The 21,067-nt window shown below is 44.4% G+C and overlaps 2 protein-coding genes across 2 annotated transcripts; both read right to left on the bottom strand.

The window, feature by feature from the left end:
* Positions 1-913: 913 nt before the first annotated feature.
* On the bottom strand, positions 914-20,305 carry dhx37 (DEAH (Asp-Glu-Ala-His) box polypeptide 37). Its single transcript, XM_020490243.2, has 27 exons — positions 20,237-20,305; positions 11,462-13,251; positions 11,092-11,226; positions 10,689-10,858; positions 10,437-10,549; positions 9,942-10,278; positions 9,657-9,805; positions 9,421-9,513; positions 9,235-9,331; positions 8,863-8,976; positions 8,309-8,624; positions 8,130-8,206; positions 7,915-8,041; positions 7,748-7,824; positions 5,773-6,005; positions 5,546-5,657; positions 5,332-5,438; positions 4,974-5,162; positions 4,657-4,781; positions 3,006-3,122; positions 2,687-2,859; positions 2,468-2,582; positions 2,238-2,375; positions 1,867-1,961; positions 1,632-1,705; positions 1,454-1,551; positions 914-1,375 (listed from the first exon to the last, which is right to left on the bottom strand). The coding sequence occupies exons 3-27, from the start codon at positions 11,198-11,200 to the stop codon at positions 1,299-1,301; spliced, it is 3,432 nt and encodes a 1,143-aa protein (XP_020345832.1). The 5' UTR covers positions 11,201-11,226; positions 11,462-13,251; positions 20,237-20,305; the 3' UTR covers positions 914-1,298.
* Positions 12,620-13,240, bottom strand: gp1bb (glycoprotein Ib platelet subunit beta). The gene has a single exon (XM_031829420.1). The coding sequence runs from the start codon at positions 13,238-13,240 to the stop codon at positions 12,620-12,622; it is 621 nt and encodes a 206-aa protein (XP_031685280.1).
* Positions 20,306-21,067: the final 762 nt, after the last annotated feature.

The raw sequence follows: 21,067 nt of genomic DNA on the forward strand, positions 1-21,067 counted from the left end.
CCCCCCCCAAATACAGGTGTGCCAAGCTTGTAGCATCATACCCAAGACTCAAGGCTGTAATGGCAGCCAAAGGTGCTTCAACCAAGTACTGAGTATAGGGCCTGAATACTTATGTAATGTGATATTTCCCAAAAGATGTTACCTAAAAACCTGTTTTTGCTTTGTCATTATGGGGTGTTGTGTGTGTGTAAATTGAGAAATAAAACTATTGAATCCATTTTAGAATAAGGCTGTAACAAAATATGGAAAAGTCAAGGGGTCTAAATAATTTCTGGAAGCACTGTATCCATGTTAGAACATTTAAAGTTAGGATAGCCTGAAAGTTTTAAAGTTGGTTTTGTTGCCTAATTGGCCAAAGAGTAGGACCATTTTGAATAGCTACCACTATTTTTAATGGTTCTTATTCAAACATGTTCATTTAAAAATGGTTATAGTTTAAAAGTACACACGCTCTATTCCATCCATATTGTGGAAGTTACAGCATGATTGCAATTTTACCACATTAGCGGAAACGGAAATTACATTTATTTCAATCGCGCAATCTGTAATGCTTCAGCGACAGACTGAATAGAGCCCTAAATAGCATCAAAAACCCTTTTGACAAGCAATCTAAGTAGGGTCAGTCTGAACATCTCAACGTTTGGGTTGGAATTGATAGCCTTAAAACGGTGAAAGAGATACTTTGTTTATGGTCATTTTCTGCCATTGAAATACATTGGAGATCATTTTACACATTGTTATAGTTAAAGTATAAATGCTATCCAAAATATTTTCTCAAGTAATCTAAGTTTGAGAGGTCTGTACCTCGAAGTTAGTTTCGTACTCAATCGTTTAAGAAGTAGAGCGAGGGAAATAAATGATAGTAAGACTATGCAAGAAATCTTCAGGAAACACACTAATAAATTCACTTCAATTAAAACAGAAAAAAAAGCCTTCGTATTTATTTTGGGTGTCAACTGCGTGGTAAGATTAAGACTTCATCTTCAAATAGATTTTGGGATTTTCATTCTGTCCAACATTGATCATATCTCATTCTAATCATCAGTTTCAGACTAGCACAAATAAGCAGTCTTAAAAATGTATCAAAGCACAACCAGAGATGGACATATGGTCCAAGTGAAAGATGGCCCTTCCCCTGAACAGTTCTGTACAGAACAGCCAAAAGGTCCTGTGTGTTGTGTGGCTGGCTGAGGTATGGATAACTGGCTCCCTGGTATGGGTAATGGGGTTGTGTTGATGGCACTGTGTTGGTATGGCTGGTTTGGCAGGCTGCAAAGCTGGTATCAGTGTCCTCTGTGTCAGATGGGAGGCCAGCTCTTGGCCACGTCTTGGTGCTTAGCTTCAGGGATCCACTGGCAGTACGCAGTCAAGAGGACTGGAAGGAGAAAATTATGAGAAGAGAACATCATGATAAACTATTTGACAGTCTCATTGAAATGACACAAATACGTACATTTGTTGTGGTTCTTCCAGGATGAGAGCAGTACGTCTCTGCAGTCCACTCTCTCTGACACTAAAGCTCCCAGCAGAGCCTCAGTCCTGGGCTGGAGTCTGACAGAGGAAAAACAACATTAAGCATCAACACAGACAGACTATCCTATGTGGTGTAGTGAAAGGAACACTTGGCTTACTTTGCCCAGGTCTTCATCATGATGGAAGGGTTTGAGAGAAGATAACTGCTGTGCTGCTTCAATTTAGGGCAGACCTGAAACACACGACACAAATAAAAGTGAGTGCAGTCAACCTCTGTTTTACTCCATCTAACCAGGTTTAGCCCATAGAGATCTGTACTGCCTGACCTGACACTATAGAGTACACTTATCGGTTAAAGGGTTCCCTTTGGGATGCAGCCAGTGCTTTTAGTACCTGTCCTTCCAGAAGAAACTTGGCAAACAGTTTGTATCGTTCCAGGCCTTCTGGGTAATCCATCTCTATAGCAGGAAGCTGCCAGCCACATCGGACTGGAGAATACGGGGAATAGAGTGTTAGGCTCAATCTCAATCAGTGTTTCTGTGATTCTTCACATCCTCGCCTCATTTTCTACTGTATTAGAGAAGGTCCCTCCCCTCAGACCTTCCTCTCCAATACGTTTTGAGGAGATGAGGGGATTCAGGGAATTGAGGAAAGATGAATTGAGACATAGCCAGAGAGATCAGAGACGTTATAGCCCACACAGACCAGGGAGATACTGTATTACTGAACGTGACAAAGACAGGCATGGTGTAGAGCAGACTCACAAAAGGTGCTGGTAGAGTGACATTTGACCCTGCCTGTAGAGGCACAGAGCCATGGCGACGGGGTCTCCAGAGGAGATCCAAAATGGCAGTACTGGGTGAGGAGCTGGGGAACCCACTCTGGTTCTACCGCTGACACACCTGAGACAAATCTCCCTAGTTAACAGCTGTTGGCATAACGGAATACCGATGACATTAAACTGTACTATAATCAGTGGAAGTGTTTCACCTACCTCTCATGTACATCTTGGTGGTCTCCAAGACCTCCTGATAGACCACAAACTGAGGTAGCGTTTTAAACAGGGCTGAGGAGGGGTGGATGTAGACTGGCTCATCCAGGAGTGGGGTCTGAAAAGGGTTAACAACACTATCAACAAGCAGGATCAGAAATGGGACTAAGAAACACAAAGATAAAAACACTCCTCACCAATCAGTATTATAGGTGAACTCACCTTGTATCCATTCCTCCATTTTGGGTCTAGAAGTTCCTCTTGCTGTACCCGTCTGGCGAGGTGGTCTCCCAGTCCCGCCAGCACTATCTGACGTAAACACACCACCTGGCTCTCAGTAGGTGGAGCCATCTTACAGTCCACAAACACACCCACCTCTGGACACACTGAGTTCACTATTGAAGGAGAGGACAGAGTTTTTACTTAAGAATTGCACTGTTGGTTAGGGCCTGTAAGTAAGCATTTCACTCGAAGGTCGACACCTGTTGTATTCGGCGCACCTGACAATTAAACTTTGATTTATTTGTGTGTGTGTGTGTACCTGCGTTGGTGAGCTGTCCTCTAAGTCGTCTGATCTCCAGCATGGCTTTATACCGCAGTCCATTCTCCTCACAGAATTTAAGAGTGCAGCCAGCAAACTCACACGCACCCACAGCACCTGAGGTAACCCATCATATACTTTAACAGACACATGTAGTACACTACCGGTCAAAAGTTTAGAACACCTACTCATTCAACGGTTTCTCTTTTTTACATTTTACTATTTTCTACAACGTAGAAGAATAGTGAAGACATCAAAACTATGAAAAAAATACATATGGAATCATGTAGTAACCAACAACAACAAAAAAAAGTGTTAAACAGATTCTTCACATAGCCACCCTTTGCCTTGATGACAGCTTTGCACACTTTTGGTATTTTCTCAACCAGCTTCACCTGGAATGCTTTTCCAACAGTCTTGAAGGAGTCCCTACATATACTGAGCACTTTTCGGCTGCTTTTCCTTCACTCTGCGGTCCAACTCATCACAAACCATCTCAATTGAGTAGAGGTCAGGGGATTGTGGAGGCCAGGTCATCTGATGCAGCACTCCATCACTCTCCTTCTTGGTAAAATAGCCCTTACACAGCCTGGAGGTGTGTTGGGTCATTGTCCTGTTGAAAAACAAATGATAGTCCCACTAAGCCCAAACCAGATGGGATGGCGTATCACTGCAAAATGCACACTGGTTAAGTGTGCCTTGAAACGCTAAATAAATCGCAGCAGACAGTGTCACCATCAAAACACCCCCACACCATAACACCTCCTCCATACTTTACGGTGGGAAATACACATGCAGAGATGATCCGTTCACACACACCGCGTCTCACAAAGACACAGCAGATGGAACCAAAAATATCAAATTTGGACTTCAGACCAAATTACTAACTTCCACCAGTCTGATGTCCATTGCTCATGTTTCTTGGCCCAAGCAAGTCTCTTCTTCTTATTGGTATCCTTTAGTAGTGGTTTCTTTGCAGCAATTCACCCATAAAGGCCTGATTCTCCTCTGAAGAGTTGATGTTGAGATGTGTCTGTTACTTAACTCTGTGAAGCATTTATTTGGGTTGCAATTTCTGAGGCTGGTAACTCTAATGAACTTATCCTCTACAGCAGAGGTAACTCTGGGTCTTCCATTTCTGTGGCGGTCCTCATGAGAGCCAGTTTCATTATGGCGTTTGATGGTTTGCGACTGGTCTTTTACCAAATAGGACTCTTCTGTATACCACCCCTATCTTGTCACAACACAACTGATTGGCTCAAACGCATTGAGGAAAAAATTCCACTAATTAACTTTTAACAAGGCACACCTGCTAATTGAATGCATTCCAGGTGACTACCTCATGAAGCTGGTTGAGAGAATGCCAAAAGTGTGTAAAACTCTCAAGGCAAAGGGTGGCTATTTGAAGAATCTCAAATCTAAAATATATTTGGATTTGTTTAACACTTTTTTTTGGTTACTACATGATTCCATGTGTGTTATTTCATAGTGTTGATATCTTCACTTTTATTCAACAATGTAGAAAAATAGTAAAAACAAAGAAAAACCCTTCAATGAGTAGGTGTTCTAAAACTTTTGACCGGTAGTGTACAGAACACACACACAAAGAAAACCACCACCACACCCTCATACGCTCACACTCCAGCCTTACCCAACAGGACCATGAGGTCCCCCAGCAGTAGAGAGGCTCCCTGCCCAGCCCATAGCCTCCTCATCTGGGCCAGCCGGGCTCGACGTTGGGCCAGCTTGGAGCTCTCATCCTCACTACCAGCAGGTCTGGACCAATAGAGACGGTGGAGAGAGAATGTAGAGACGCAAACACATTAGGATCTTGTTTAAATATGCATTTCACAATAAGTAACAAAACCAAAACACTGTTTGATCAGAAATACGTGCTATTCTAATGTCTATGTATTTTAGAATAATCCTATAAACACACATTTCCTCTACTCCCTCTCTGCCCCTCACCTGTCCAGATCCTCAAAGATCTCCCGGACCGTCATGGCGGCCACCACAGCGATGACGTAAGGCAGACAGTCCTGCTGCTTCCCTAGCGCCAGCATCTTAGCGTAGCGTGGTGACACGGGGAACGACGCCATTGCCCTGCCCAAGGGGCTGATGGGACAGCTCAGACGCGCTCGCTCCATCTCCTTAACCCTAAAGCAGATAGATGGATATATCGTGGGTGGGTTTGCTGCAGGAGGGGATAGTGAGGTAGAGGATCTGAAGAGGGGACCTCAGATATACCTGCTGAGAAGTGAGTTTTTGAGTAGTGAGGTAGGTTGAGTGAAGGGTAAGATAGAGTGAGTCATGTTTAACCGCTTACCGGCCGGTGCGTGGCGGCTCCTCTAGTGCTCCCAGTGAAACCAGTAACTGTTCTGCTGCCACCAGCGCCTCAGCTGAGGGAGTTGTGGGGAATGGGAAGTTGACCACCTGAACACACAGGAAAACACCATTAGCCAAATAGGTAGTGTCTGACTAATTTCACAGGAAGACTTTCTCCCTCTTTACAGCATCAATCAATCTGTTATTTCTCTGACCTTGTCTATGTTAAGGTCCTTCATCTGTAGTACCAGGTCCTCAACTGGCCTGCGGGTGATCTCTGCCTCTGAGAACAGACTGAAGTCTCCAAACACTGCTGATGAGTACAGCCTAGCACAGACAGTCATAGCACATTCAATTTTATCCCAGTTAGAAATGATTGAGGTTAAAAATGGGGTGTGAAAGCATTTACTTTAACAATTAAACACCCCTTTCCAGTTCTGACCTATAGCAGTGTCCAGGTTCGGTACGGCCTGACCGGCCTGCCCTCTGATTGGCTGAGGCCTGTGAGGTCCAGGAGACCTTGAAGGAGGAGACCCCCGTGACGCGGTCGTAGAAGCGCTTCTTGACCCGACCACAGTCGACCACATACTTTATCCCCGGGATGGTTAGAGAGGTTTCTGCTACGTTGGTAGCCACAACACACAGACGTGCACCATGAGGAGGGGGCCGGAACACCTGGACACAAAGATTAGAAACACACACAGTTGAAGCCGGAAGTTTATATACACTTAGGTTGGAGTCATTAAAACTCGTTTTTCAACCACTCCACACATTTCTTGTTAACAAACTATAGTTCTGGCATGTCGGTTAGGACCTCTACTTTGTGCATGACACAAGTAATTTTTCCAACAATTGTTTACAGACAGATCATTTCACTGTATCACAATTCCAGTGGGTCAGAAGTTTACATACACTAAGTTGACTGCCTTTAAACAGCTTGGAAAATTCCAGAAAATGATGTCATGGCTTTAGAAGCGTCTGATAGGCTAATTGACATAATTTGAGTCAATTGGAGATGTACCTGTGCATGTATTTCAAGGCCTACCTTCAAACTCAATGCCTCTTTGCTTGACATCATGGGAAAATCAAAAGAAATAAGCCAAGACCTCAGAAAAAAACATTGTAGACCTCCACAAGTATGGTTCATCCTTGGGAGCAATTTCCAAACGCCTGAAGGTACCACATTCATCTATACAAACAATAGTACGCAAGTATAAACACCATGGGACCACACAGCCGTCATACCGCTCAGGAAGGAGACGCGTTCTGTATCCTAGAGAACATACGTTGGTGCCAAAAGTGAAAATCAATCCCAGAACAACAGCAAACGAATCTTGTAGAGATGCTGGAGGAAACAGGTACAAAAGTATCTATATCCACAGTAAAATGAGTCCTAAATCGTCATAACCTTAAAAGCCGCTCAGCAAGGAAGAAGCCACTGCTCCAAAACTGCAATAAAAAAAGCCAGACTACAGTTTGCAACTGCACATGGGGTCTAAGGTCGTATTTTTTGGAGAAATCTCCTCTGGTCTGATGAAACAAAAATAGAACTGTTTGGAGGAAAAGGGGGAGGCTTGCAAGCCGAAGAACACCATCCCAACCGTGAAGCACAGGGGTGGCAGCATCATGTTGTGGGGGTGCTTTGCTGCAGGTGAGACTGGTGCACTTCACAAAATAGATGGCATCATGAGGTAGAAAAATTATGTGGATATATTTTAGCAACATCTCAAGACATCAGTCAGGAAGTTAAAGCTTGGTTGAAAATGGGTCTTCCAAATGGACAATGACCCCAAGCATTCTTCCAAAGTTGTGGCAAAATGGCTTAAGGACAACAAAGTCAAGGTATTGGAGTGGCCATCACAAAGCCCTGACCTCAATCCTATAGAAAATTTGTGGGCGGAACTGAAAAAGCGTGTGCGAGCAAGGAGGCCTACAAACCTGACTCAGTTACAACCAGCTCTGTCAGGAGGAATGGGCCAAAATTCACCCAACTTATTGTGGGAAGCTTGTGGAAGGCTACCCTAAACATTTGACCCAAGTTAAACATTTTAAAGGCAATGCTACCAAATACTAATTGAGTGCATGTAAACTTCTAACCCACTGGGAATGTGATGAAAGAAATAAGAGCTGAAAAACACTTATTATTCTGACATTTCACATTCTTAAAATAAAGTGGTGACCCTAACTGACCTAAAACAGGGAATTTCTACTAGGATTAAATGTCAGGAATTGTGAAAACCTGAGTTTAAATGTATCTGGCTAAGGTGTATAAACCTCCGACTTCAACTGTACATGCACAATAAGCATGCACACAAGGACAAGCTCGCACAGACAGACACAGATGAAAGATCCATGCATTAATGCAACGATATCACTTAATCTACTGTAGATTTCTTGTGCCAAGTGGCCCATCTTACCTTGGCCTGCTGCTCTGGAGCCAGGAGAGAGTAGAGGGGGAGGACATAAAGAGGGAGGGACGGGTCCGCCTTCTCCTCTACAGACACGGAAAGAGAACATATGAATCAAGGATACACACCTGAGAGCTGTAGGGCAACACATACACCTAGCTGTCCTTTTCTCTTACCTGTGTCTGCAGCGTCGTCTCCTAGTTCTAAGTCTGACCCCTCATCATCTATCCCCGCCAGACGGTCCTCGTCCCCCTCATCCACCGGCAACGCTGAGTAGTTATCCAGGTCAATACGGGGCAGGGACTACTCACACACAGAAACCACACAAACAGCATTAAAACATTCACTCACACACTTCTCAACAGTGACAGAATAACTAAGTAGTACATACCACAGTTCTCTTATGTTTGGCTTTCTTAAACTTCTTCATCTCATCTGAGGAGTCTGTTGCTGCCTCCTCTCCCTCACCTTATCAGAACACAGTCATACATTTTACACGGTGTAAAGACTGTGTGTGTATAAAAATATATATAATAATAATAATAATAATATATATTTTTTTAAACATACCAGTAGCTGTATTGCCCCTCCTGAAAGGGAAGGCCCTCCTCAGTCTCCTGCAGACAGAGTGGACCTCAGCCTGACCAGTCAGGAACACCAGGATACCCCCAGGGGGCAGCATGCGGTGGATCTTACACGTCTTCTGGAACACCTCTCCAGTGTAGTCCTCCAGAGGAGTCCGTTTGTTAAAGTGGACGCTTACAGGGAACTGACGGGCCTCCACCTTGATGACGGGAGGAGGAGTAGGAAACAGCTTCCTGTTTTCTGTGAAGTCCTCCACACGCAGAGTAGCTGACATCACTATCAGCTTCATGGGGAGGCCTTTCTGTATGACACACAGGAAACAGGGTAGGGGAAAATAAGGACAACAGCAAGTTGGGTAGAGAAGTCTGCTAATAAATTCATTATTAAACACATTTTCGATTGAGTAAATAGTTTATAAATCTTTACATAACAGTTGTGCATATATTAAGTAACAGGCCCAAGGTGTCAGGAACCCCCAGTCACTTGTTGATGTTCTTTTTTTAATAAAAAAATAAATAAATGAACCCCATCTGTCTGACCTTGTTTCTGAGTGGTACGATGCGTGACAGCAGGCCAATCAGGATGTCTGTGTACACACTCCTCTCATGGGCCTCATCTATGATGATCACGCTGTACCTTTGGAGCAGGAAGTCCTACGGCAGAGAGCGACAAACTTAGATTGCATTTCAAATAGCACCCCATTCCCTATACAGTAGCGCACTACGGGCTCTGGTCAAAAGTAGTGCAACAAAGGGACTAGGGTGCCAATTGGGTGACTGAGGCAAATAGACTGAGAATGGAGTCATACAATAAATATGGAAAAACATGGGGGGGCAGATAGGTAGGGAGGGGGAATGATGGAACAAGTGAAGGGAAGGATAGAGAATAAGGAGAGGGGGTGGGAGGATTACCTTCTGAATCTCCTTCAGCAGGACTCCGTCTGTCATGAACTTGATCTTGGTGTCACTGGTCACATTCCCCTCATAACGGATCTGGTACGACACCACCCTAACAACAGACAACCAAACACACAGAGAGCCTCAGACACAACTGGAAACGAAATCCAAACACTAACCATTGTGTGTGTGTGTGTGTACCGTGTAGACAGGTTCATCTCTTTGGCCACTCTGTGGGACATACTGACAGCTGCCACTCTCCTAGGCTCTGTCACACCAATGATTCCAGTGCCACTGGAGAGAAACAGGAGGGAGAGGGGTAAAACAGAGATTTGATGGTATTAGTGGATTGAAAAAAGGCGTCAAATAAACATACAAGATAAGTGGTGAATAAGAGAGTGAAGCAGAGAAAAAGAAGAGCAGGGTGTGTGTGTTACCTGGCATATCCAGCCTCGTACAAGAACTGGGGTACCTGGGTGGTTTTACCACTTCCCGTCTCTCCACAGAGAACCACAAAACTGTTCTCTCTCACTGCCTCCATGATTACTTGCTCCTCAGCCAGCACTGGCAGCCTCAGACGGGAATCCTACACACATTGCAGGACAAACACACAAAAACACATGCGCGCACACAGCAGGAGAAATAAAGACAAATGCACACGGCTTGAAAAAAAAAGAAAGAATGTGCATGAGAAACAAACACACACCACAAGAAACACACACCTGTATCTCTGGCAGTCTGTCCACGGAGATGAAGATTGCTGGCTCGGATGTTTTTTTACTGGAGGCCAGAGCAGGGCCTGACTCCTCGCTCGTCTCCTTTTTATCTTCTTTCTTCTCCATCTCTTCCACCTCTTTCTCCTGACAGGAGGCAGGAGTGGCCTCCACCCTTCTATACCCCATCCTGCCATCATCCATCTCTTCATCAGATGAGTCCAAATCACTACTCTCCTCTTCTGCCTTCTCTTCCTCTCGTGCTCTTCGATTCCTCTTCCTGTTGGCTCCACTCAGGCTGCTGATCCTGGGCCCTGAGGCTCCATCATCTACCTCATCAGGAGTCCTGAGAAAGTCACCACAGAGGATCACACACAAGCCTTCAGTTGACCAGGACACTAATCACTCCAACTGAATATCATTGTTCATCAGTCAACCTGAGCTTATGGAAAGCATAACTAAACCAAATGCTGCTACAATGGTGTGACAGTCCCACTGCCTTACTGTTTGGTCTGGTACTGCTTGTCTCCTGTGCCCAATTTGGAGGTGGTGTAGAGCAGCTTCAGTTCAGAGTCAGGCAGCTGCACTTCGGCCAGTTTGGCCAGGATGTCTACTCTCTGGAAGTCAAAGGAGGAAGATGATGAATAGTGTAGTTTCATGTTTTTGTGCAGAACTATTTCAAATGACACACTTCATAATTATACTTGACTGAAACTGGTCTGGTCTGACTCAGAGAAGGCAGATTGAGAATGTTACCTTAGCTTTCTTCTCTTTGACCTCCAGGACTTTTTGTAGATGTTTCCTCTGTTTCTTGGTAAGGGGCTGTTTCTTAGTAAGGGCCTTCTCAATGCCCCTCTTCTTCTTGGGTTTGGTGGCTGGGAGGACCAGGGCATTGCTCTCATCCACACCCTTTAGGTTGGCCCCGTCTGTGGGACAGGGAACAGAGTATTATGAGTACACAAGAATCACACCCATTACAACACCAACCTCACGAACAGTAGTCGTACATTTTAGTAGCAGACGCTCTTATCCAGAGCGACTCAACAGTAGAGTGCAAAAATGTTCATACTTAGTTACCATGTATCTCTCCCCTTCACCACCCTCGTGTGTACCTACATATTTTGAGAGCCATCGGGCCACAGGCGCTTGAGTGCTGTACCTTTGAGTTCCACTACAACAGTCTTCCCCTCCTCCTTGGCCTCTGGAGGTGGATGTGTCTCGTTCTGCTCCCGTCCCTTCCAGTTGTGCCTCTTCCTCAGTCGCCCCATCTTACGGCACGTAACAGACAGGAGCTCTGTGGATCGCACAAGGAGAGCATCGCATTGACAGGGAGGTGCTACAAGTTCACATTTAAATATATCGGTACTAATGCGTTGTTAAGCGGGTTTGAAAACAAATGTAGCCGCTGGTAGAAAGAGCCTAAACAGCTACGGTGGCTAACGTTACTGATGCTAGCAAAACTATTCTTGTAAAACGCTAAAGTTAACTCCATTGGCTAGCTAATACAAAACACGAACAACAACACTCACCGTGTCAATACGTAGAAATGATGGTAATGTATGGCGCATAAACGTTAAAGACGAAATGCCGTCCAGCTCGCTGTTGAAACTTTTCCAGAATCTCACGTGTATACAACATTAAGCCTGGGTCCGTCACACATTATGTTCCGATACTGATACATGATCGGTATGAAAGTTCCGCCCTCTTTTTCAGAACGCTATGGTTATGTATTTATGTATTACAATATCTTTGAACGTTCCAGTGAATAACGCATTTTTATTTGATGAAACATACGTACAATAGCTAATATGACACATGTGTATGATGATGTGCTAAACTGTGCTGTGTTGAAGTGTATGGAATAGCCTAGGTCTAAAGTAGCCTAGGCAGACGATAGCAGGCGCCAGATCTGCACTGTCGTCTAGTGTTGATGTGCCTAGTAGTAATACCAAAGACAGTACCAACTCTGTGTCGTCCGTGGACTGTGTCCTACACAAAGCATCCTCCATTCATGCTGAAAAAGCATAATTTTACTCTTTTAACTAGCTTTAATGGCGAGCCGTCGAATAAAGAAAACTGAAGCTGGTTGAGATAATGCCAAACGTGAAGAAAGCTGCCATTAAGGCAAAGGGTGGCTACTTTGAACAATATCAAATATAAAATAAATTTGTATTTGTTTAACACTTTTTTGCTTACTACATGATTCCAAATGTGTTATTTCATAGATCCCATGTCTTCACTATTATTCTACAATGTATAAAATAGTACAAATAAAGAATAACCCTTGAGTAGTAGGTGTGTCTAAACTTTTGACTGGTAATGTACATCCCAAACCTTTAAAAATACACCCATTTAAGAAATGATAACACAATACAGTATTATTGTAAATTAAATGTTATCTCTATCTGCAATGTATTCAAAGCTTGATGTATTATTTTAACAGCTTTATTGAGTGATGCAAGCAATGAAACATATTGAAAGAATCAGAAAATAAATGCATAACCACTTGTATTTGCCCATGTTTCTTGTCCTGTGAGTCCCCTTTCAAGCTCACCAGCTTGACCCCTTTAAGGTTCTCTCTCTACTCTGCCTTTTGCTGTTTCCTCTCCCTCTTCTCCCTCCTTGCCTACCTGGCCCCTCCCTCCCCTCTTCAGATGCTGCTGGCCTTCAGGGGCTCATACTCACTATTACTCATAAGCCCCTACCCCCCCAGCAAAGCTCTCCTCTGTGGTCCTTCGTGCCTCACGGGACAGCCTTTCAAACCTCCTTAGGAACACGACCATGGCACCCAGCAGCCCCACCTGCACCGCCACAAACACAAACAGAAAGACCTGGGAGGCCAGTGCCAGGTCACAGTACCAGTAGTGACAGGACTCCAAAACCTCCTCCTCAGCCAGGTAGACTACCAGCCTTCCCCGCAGGAAGGGAGGGGAACTGCAGGTGACATTACTGTGTCCCACGTAGTCGACAGGCTGTTTGAGCAGCCAGGAACGCAGGTAGAGCACGCCGCAATCACACGCCCAGGGGTTGCCATGGAGAGAGACAGAGCGGAGGGAGGAAAGGGAGTCCAGCAGGCCGTTGGGGAGTGTGGTCAGCTGGTTGTCGTGGAGACGGAGCTCGATGCTGGCAGGAGGGAAGTGGGAGGGTAAAGAGGAGGTGGTGAGGGTGCGGCTGCTGCAGTCTACCTGACCACCATGACAGGAGCAGGACAAGGGACAGCCTGATGACCCTTCAACCCTCCCTGGGGTCAGCAAGAGGAGGAGCAGACCCAGGAGTTGGGTCACACATGGCAGGAACCCCCTCATCATCACTGCCAACTCTGGAGAGGGAGGGAGGGTGAAAGGATGGAGAGAGAGAGAGAGGTAGGGAGACATATGTCATACTGGAAGGGTGGAGGAGAAACAATACCAACTCATGTCTGTGGATGTCTCTGCCATGTGAGGGATGCAGATATAATTTTTGTGTGAGTGTGAAATTAGTCATTAAAATAGAATATGTATCATTCCAAGCAAGGGAGATAGCAACCCAAAATACCTTTTCACACTGCATTGTTCTTAGCACCAGGCTAGACTGGCCCTGTGCAGGGTCATTCCTACACTGTGGTACCTTTTTCTGTCCACAGGAAATATCACTTCTTATTTAGTGTTAAATGTGGATTCCAGGCCTCCCCCGGGTGGCGCAGTGGTTAAGGGCGCTGTATTGCAGCGCCAGCTGTGCCACCAGAGACTCTGGATGCGCGCTAAGCAGTAGAGCTTGGTTGGGTTGTGTATCGGAGGATGCATGACTTTCAACCTTTGTCTCTCCCGAGCCCGTACGGGAGTTGTAGCGATGAGACAAGATAGTAGCTACTAAACAATTGGATACCACGAAATTGAGGAGAAAAAGGGGGTACAATTATTATTATTTTTTAAATGTGGATTCCAAAATGCTTTAAATATAAAGTCAGATGTCCTTTACCTCAAGAACACAAAAATATGGATCTTTTTTTCAATGGATAGCGTTTTTGCTATGTTCCTGGGTGTTATTCATCAACTTCCACAATAAATATAAGCCTTAAAATACCATCTTACTTCATTATTTTATAGTCTTAGTTAAATTCTCTCTGATAAAAGTATTTCTTCATAATTATTGTATTTATTATTATTTTATTTGATATTTTTATGTGTGACTGATATCCCTTTTGTTCGTTGTTCACTCACTATGGCTCATTTGGGCTTCAAATGTTCAGCCTGTTAGGTTCCACCCTGTTGGGTTTATGCACCTAACAAGTTGGGAAAATGCACCACCCCCAAAATATGTGCCTTTTTTTCTGGAGTTATGAGGTCCACAAAAGGCACCGCATTGTAGGAATGACCCGGCTAGCTTAGCCAGTGTTCACACAAACATTTGTTAACCTGGGCTAAGCATTAGCCCTGGGCTAAGGATTCCGCTGGTGTAAAGTACTTAAGTAAAAATACTTTATCGTACCACGTATGTTGTTTTTGGAGGTATCTGTACTTTACTTTACTATTTATATTTTTGACTACTTTTACTTTAACTTCAATACATTCCCTAAGAGAAATGTACTTTTTACTCCATACAGTGTATATTTCCCCTTATATCCAAATGCGCTCCTTACATTTTGAATGCTTAACAGGACAGGAAAATGGTCCAATTCACACACTTATCAAGAGAACATCCCTGGTCATCCCTACTGCCTCTGATCTGACGGACTCACTAAACACAAATGCTTTGTTAGTAAATTATGTCTTGAGTGTTGGAGTGTACCCCTGGCTATCTATAAGTTTATAAAACACACAAATGGTGTTTTCTGGTTTGCTTAATATAAGGAATTTGAAATTATTAATACCTTTACTTTTGATACTTAAGTATATTTTAGCAATTACATTTACTTTTAATACTTGAGTAAAAGTGAAAGTCACCCAGTAAAAGTCTAAAAGTATTTGGTTTTAAATATACTTTAGTAATTATGATGATTGGGTACTTTTTCCACCACTGAAGGATTCACACACTTGTACTCCAAAACCCAGAGCTAACGGACAATTTGGACCAACATTCTATCTCTGACTCGCGCCCAATGTTATAAACGCTAAGACATTTATTAATCCATTAATTCCTCTTGCTTCTGGGCTAGCATTTGATTTCCTCTTGCTTCTGGGCTAACATTTGATTTCCTCTTGCTTCTGGGCTAGCATTTGATTACCTCTTGTTCTGGGCTAGCATTTCATTTCCTCTTGCTTCTGGGCTAGCATTTAATTTCCTCTTGCTTCTGGGCTAGCATTTCATTTCCTCTTGCTTCTGGGCTAGCATTTAATTTCCTCTTGCTTCTGGGCTAGCATTTAATTTCCTCTTGCTTCTGGGCTAGCATTTAATTGCCTCTTGCTTCTGGGCTAGCATTTGATTTCCTCTTGCTTATGGGCTTGCATTTGATTTCCAACAGTGATGGTTTGTATAAACCTTGCTGTCTGCCTGTCAGACATCAAGAAACAATGTTTCACTTTTGAAATTCGATCTTGCTGCTGTGCAGAGAATGCTGTCAGCGAACGAGATATCAACTTTCCTGATCCAGGGGAAATCATGCAACAATATTATTATTATGGATATATGCAATGCTGGAGTGGTGTAAAGCTCGCTGCCATCGGACTCTGGAGCAATGGAAATTATCTGGCAGTCCGATGGATGAATCTGGGTTTGACGGGTGCCAGGAGGAGCTACCTGTCCAAATGCATAGTGCCAACTTTAACGTTTGGTGGAGGAGGAATAATGGTCTAGGGCTGTTTTTCTTGGTTCGGGCTAGGCCCTTTAGTTCCAGTGAAGGCAAATATTAATGCTACACAATAAAAATGACATTCTAGACGATTCTGTGCTCCCAACTTTGTGGCAACAGTTTGGGGAAGGCCCTTTCCTGTTTCAGCATGACAATGCCCCTGTGCACAAAGTGAGGTCCATACAGAAATGGTTTGTCGAGATCGGTGTGGAAGAACTTGACTGGCCTGCACAGAGCCCTGACCTCAACCCCATTGAACACCTTAGGGATGAAACCCTACTAATACACCACGACTGGTATACCCGAAGTAACCGCACGAGGAGGCTATAACAGACTTCCTCCATCGCGATGTTCCTCTAAGGCCCTTCTGCTAGCTTGCTAGCCCCGGCCTGCTAGCTCTCTGAATCGCCTCGTCTCCAGCTAGCCTAATCTACTCACTGGACCCCTATGATCACTTGGCTACGAATGCCTCTCCCTAATGTCAATATGCCTTGTCCATTGCTGTTCTGGTTAGTGATTATTATCTTATTTCACTGTTAGAGGCTCTAGCCCTGCTCAATATGCCTTAGCCAACCAATTTGTTCCACCTCCCACACATACAGTGACATCACCTGGTTTAAATGTGTCTAGAGACAATATCTCTCTCATCATCACTGAATGCCTAGGTTTACCTCCAATGTATTTACATCCTACCATACCTTTGTCTGTACATTATGCCTTGAATCTATTGTATCGCGCCCAGAAACCTGCTCCTTTTACTCTCTGTTCCGAATGTACTAGACAATCAGTTCTTATAGCCCTTAGGCGTACCCTTATCCTACTCCTCTTCTGTTCCTCTGGTGATGTAGAGGTTAATCCAGGACCTGCAGTGCCTTGCTCCACTCCTATTCCCCAGGTGCTCTCATTTGTTGACTTCTGTAACCGTAAAAACCTTGGTTTCATGAATGTTAACATTAGAAGCCGCCTCCCTAAGTTTGATTTATTCACTGCTTTATCACACTCTGCCAACTCGGATGTTTTAGCCGTGTCTGAATCCTGGCTTAGGAAGACCACCAAAAACTCTGAAATTTCCATCCCTAACTATAACATTTTCCGACAAGATAGAACTGCCAAAGGTGGTGGAGTTGCAATCTACTGCAGATATAGCCTGCAGAGTTCTGTCTTACATTCCAGGTCTGTACCCAAACAATTCAAGCTTCTACTTTTAAAAATCCACCTTTCCAGAAACAAGTCTCTTACCTTTGCCGCTTGCCATAGACCACCCTCTGCCCCCAGCTGTGCCCTGGACTTCATATGTGAATTAATTGCCCCCCATCTATCTTCAGAGCTCGTGCTGCTAGCAGACCTAAACTGGGACATGCTTAACACCCCGGCCATCCTACAATCTAAGCTTGATACCGTCAATCTCACACAAATTGTCAATGAACCTACCAGGTAGAACTCCAAATCCGTAAACACGGGCACCTTCATAGATATCATCCTAACCAACTTGCACTCCAAATACACCTCTCAGTGATCACTGCCTCATTGCCTGCATCCGTAATGGGTCTGCGGTCAAACGACCACCCCTCATCACTGTCAAACGCTCCCTAAAACACTTCAGCGAGCAGGCCTTTCTAATCGAACTGGCCCGGGTATCCAGGAAGGATATTGACCTCATCCCTTCAGTAGAGGATGCCTGGTTATTCTTTAAAAGTGCCTTCCTCACCATCTTAAATAAGCAGGCCCCATCCAGGAACAGATATATCCCTTGGTTCACTCCAGACCTGACTGCCATTGACCAGCACAAAAACATTCTGTACTGCATTAGCATCGAATAGCCCCTGTGATATGCAACTTTTCAGGGAAGTTAGGAACCAATATACACAGGCAGTGAAGAAAGCTAAGGCTAGCTTTTTCAAACAGAAATTTGCATCCTGTAGCACAAACTCAAAAAAGTTCTGGGACACTATAAAGTCCATGGAGAATGAGAGCACCTCCTCCCAGCTGCCCACTGCACTGAGACTAGGAAACACTGTCACCACCGATAAATCCAATTGACAATTTCAATCAGCATTTTTCTATGGCTGGCCATGCTTTCCACCTGGCTACCACTACCCCGGTCAACTGCCCTGCACCCCCCACAACAACTCGCCCAAGCCTCCCCCATTTCTCCTTCACCCAAATCCAGATAGCTGATGTTCTGAAAGAGCTGCAAACTCTGGACCCCTACAAATCAGCCGGGCTAGACAATCTGGACCCTCTCTTTCTAAAATAATCTGCCGAAATTGTTGCAACCCCTATTACTAGCCTGTTCAACCTCTTTCGTATCGTCTGAGATTCCCAAAGATTGGAAAGCTGCCTCGATCATCCCCCTCTTCAAAGGGGGAGACACTCTAGACCCAAATTGCTACAGACCTATATCTATGCTACCCTGCCTTTATAAGGTCTACGAAAGCCAAATTAACAAACAGATTACTCACCATTTCGAATCTCACCGTACCTTCTCCACTATGCAATCTGGTTTCAAAGCTGGTCATGGGTGCACTTCAGCCACGCTCAAGGTCCTAAACGATATCATAACCGCCACCGATAAGATGCATTACTGTGCAGCCGTGATCATCGACCTGGCCAAGGCTTTCGACTCTGTTAATCACCACATTCTTATCGGCAGACTCAACAGTCTTGGTTTCTCAAATGACTGCCGCGCCTGGTTCACCTCCTACTTCTCTGATAGAGTTCAGTGTGTCAAATCAGATGGCCTGTTGTCTGGACCTCTGGCAATCCCTATGGGGGTGCCACAGGGTCCAATTATCGGGCCGACTCGCTTCTCTGTATACATCAATGATGTCGCTCTTGTTGCTGGTGATTCTCTGATCCACCTCTACGCAGACGACACCATTCTGTATACTTCTGGCCTTTCTTTGGACACTGTGTTAACTAACCTCCAGACAAGCTTCAATGCCGTACAACTCTCCTTCCGTGGCCTCCAACTGCTCTTAAATTCAAGTAAAACTAAATGCAAGCTCTTCAACCGATCGCTGCCTGCACCTATCCGCCTGTCCAGCATCACTAATCTGGACGGTTCTGACTTAGAATATGTGGACAACTACCAATACCTAGGTGTCTGGTTAGACTGTAAAATCTCCTTCCAGACTCACATTAAGCATCTACAATCCAAAATGAAATCTAGAATCTGCTTCCTATTTCGCAACAAAGCATCCTTCACTCATGCTGCCAAACATACCCTTGTAAAACTGAACATCCTTCCGATCCTCGACTTCGGCAATGTCATTTACAAAATAGCCTCCAACACTACTCAACAAATTGGACGCAGTCTATCACAGTGCCATTCGTTTTGTCACCAAAGCCCCATATACTACCCACCACTGCGACCTGTACGCTCTCGTTGGCTGGCCCTCGCTTCATACTCATTGCCAAACCCACTGGCTCCAGGTCATCTACAAGTCTTTGCTAGGTAAAGTCCCGCCTTATCTAACCTCACTGGTCACCATAGCAGCACCCACCCGTACCATGCGCTCCAGCAGGTATATCTCAATTCCACCTTTGGTCGCCTTTCCTTCCAGTTCTCTGCTGCCAATGACTGGAACGACCTGCAAAAATCACTGAAGCTGGAGCCTCACATTTCCCTCACTAGCTTTAAGCACCAGCTGTCAGAGCAGCTCACAGATCACTGCACCTGTACATAGCCCATCTGTAAATAGCCCATCCAACTACCTCATCCCCTTACTGAATGTATTTATTTATCTTGCCCCTTTGCACCCCAGTATCTCTACTTGCACATTCATCTTCTGCACATCAATCACTCCAGTGTTTAATTAACACACTGTATATATACTTTTTCTACTGTATTATTGACTGTATGTTTGTTTATTCCATGTGTAACTCTGTGTTGTTGTATGTGTCGAACTGCTGTGCTTTATCTTGGCCAAGTCGCAGTTGTAAATGAGAACTTGTTCTCAACTAGCCTACCTGGTTAAATAAAGGTCAAATAAATAATAATAAAAATTGGAATGCCAACTACAAGCCAGGCCTAGTCGCCCAAAATTAGTACCGACCTCACTAATGCTCTTGTGACTGAACGGAAGCAAGTCCCCGCAGCAATGTTCCAACATCTAGTGGAAAGCCTTCCCAGAAGAGTGGAGGCTGTTATAGAAGCAACGGGGGACCAACTCCATATTAATGCAGATCATTTTGGAATGAGATGTTCGACGAGCAGGTGTCCACATACTTTTGGTCATAGAGTGTATATGAGGATTTGAAAATTATATCTAACCTTTGATCTTAATAACAGTTATACTCCATAGTAGTTGTTTTCTAAAGATGAAACAGTTGTCAGGCATTTTTATAACTACCACTGGAATTTATCTTTGGTTTTTCTGACATCTTAGAACATTCTCCAATCAAATCAAATTTGATTGGTTGCGTACACATATTTATCATGCTTGTGATATCATACACAGAGAAAGCCTAATTTAACAGTTAATTAGGTTACAGTCGTAGTGAAAGGTGTTATGGTCTTGTTATGGTGCCTTACCTTCCCTGTTGTGTGTGGTCGTAGCAGGAGTGTGTGGTCGTAGCAGGAGTGTGTGGTCGTAGCTGTTGCATGTGTTCATAGCAGGAGTGGTTTGCAACTCATCACTCAGAGGCATGAGAGTGTATAAAAGTCCAAGCTGGTCTGCACTGATAAAGCACCCTGACACTCACATATGGTTGACACACACTACTGATTGGACACAGGAAGAATATATTTATTTAATGTCAGCAGCATTTTACTCCTTATCACTGCCATAGAGGCTCCTATCAGGGAAGCCTTATTTAAGCTTCAGGGGGGTGTATGGATACAGTTAATACTAACACTACTGGCCCCTATTGATACATCTCTACAAACTATCCACAGATCAACAGTATTTTACCATACTGTATGTGACAGACCACAGTACACTAGCTTAGCAGCTAAGCTTCCTACTTCTCTGGGTGCAACCCTAAATAAACCTTCCCCACAACGACTCGTAGGTTCACCGTCTACAGTAACTATACTATAGCTGCAGCAAAGTCCTCATCATTCAGCTCCAAACAGTCAGTTGGGTTAGTGATGGATCTGACTGTGGACCAGAGGGGAAGTGAGGTCCAAGGAGATACGTTGTGACTCAGCACTTTATTCAGCTCCAGTAGCCCAACTTCCCCCACACAGGCCTGCCTGCATGGGGCCTACAGGATGTCTCAGGGGCTGTGTCTCAAATGGTACCCTATTCCCTATTTAGTGCCCTTACTGCCCTAAGGCTCTGGTCAAAAGTAACGCAATATATTATAAGGGATAGGGTGTCATTTGAGAACCAGTCAAGACCTTCCTTGTAGAAATATTAGT

Source organism: Oncorhynchus kisutch, linkage group LG8 (assembly GCF_002021735.2).
Source record: "Oncorhynchus kisutch isolate 150728-3 linkage group LG8, Okis_V2, whole genome shotgun sequence".
NCBI classification, from domain to species: Eukaryota; Metazoa; Chordata; class Actinopteri; order Salmoniformes; family Salmonidae; genus Oncorhynchus; species Oncorhynchus kisutch.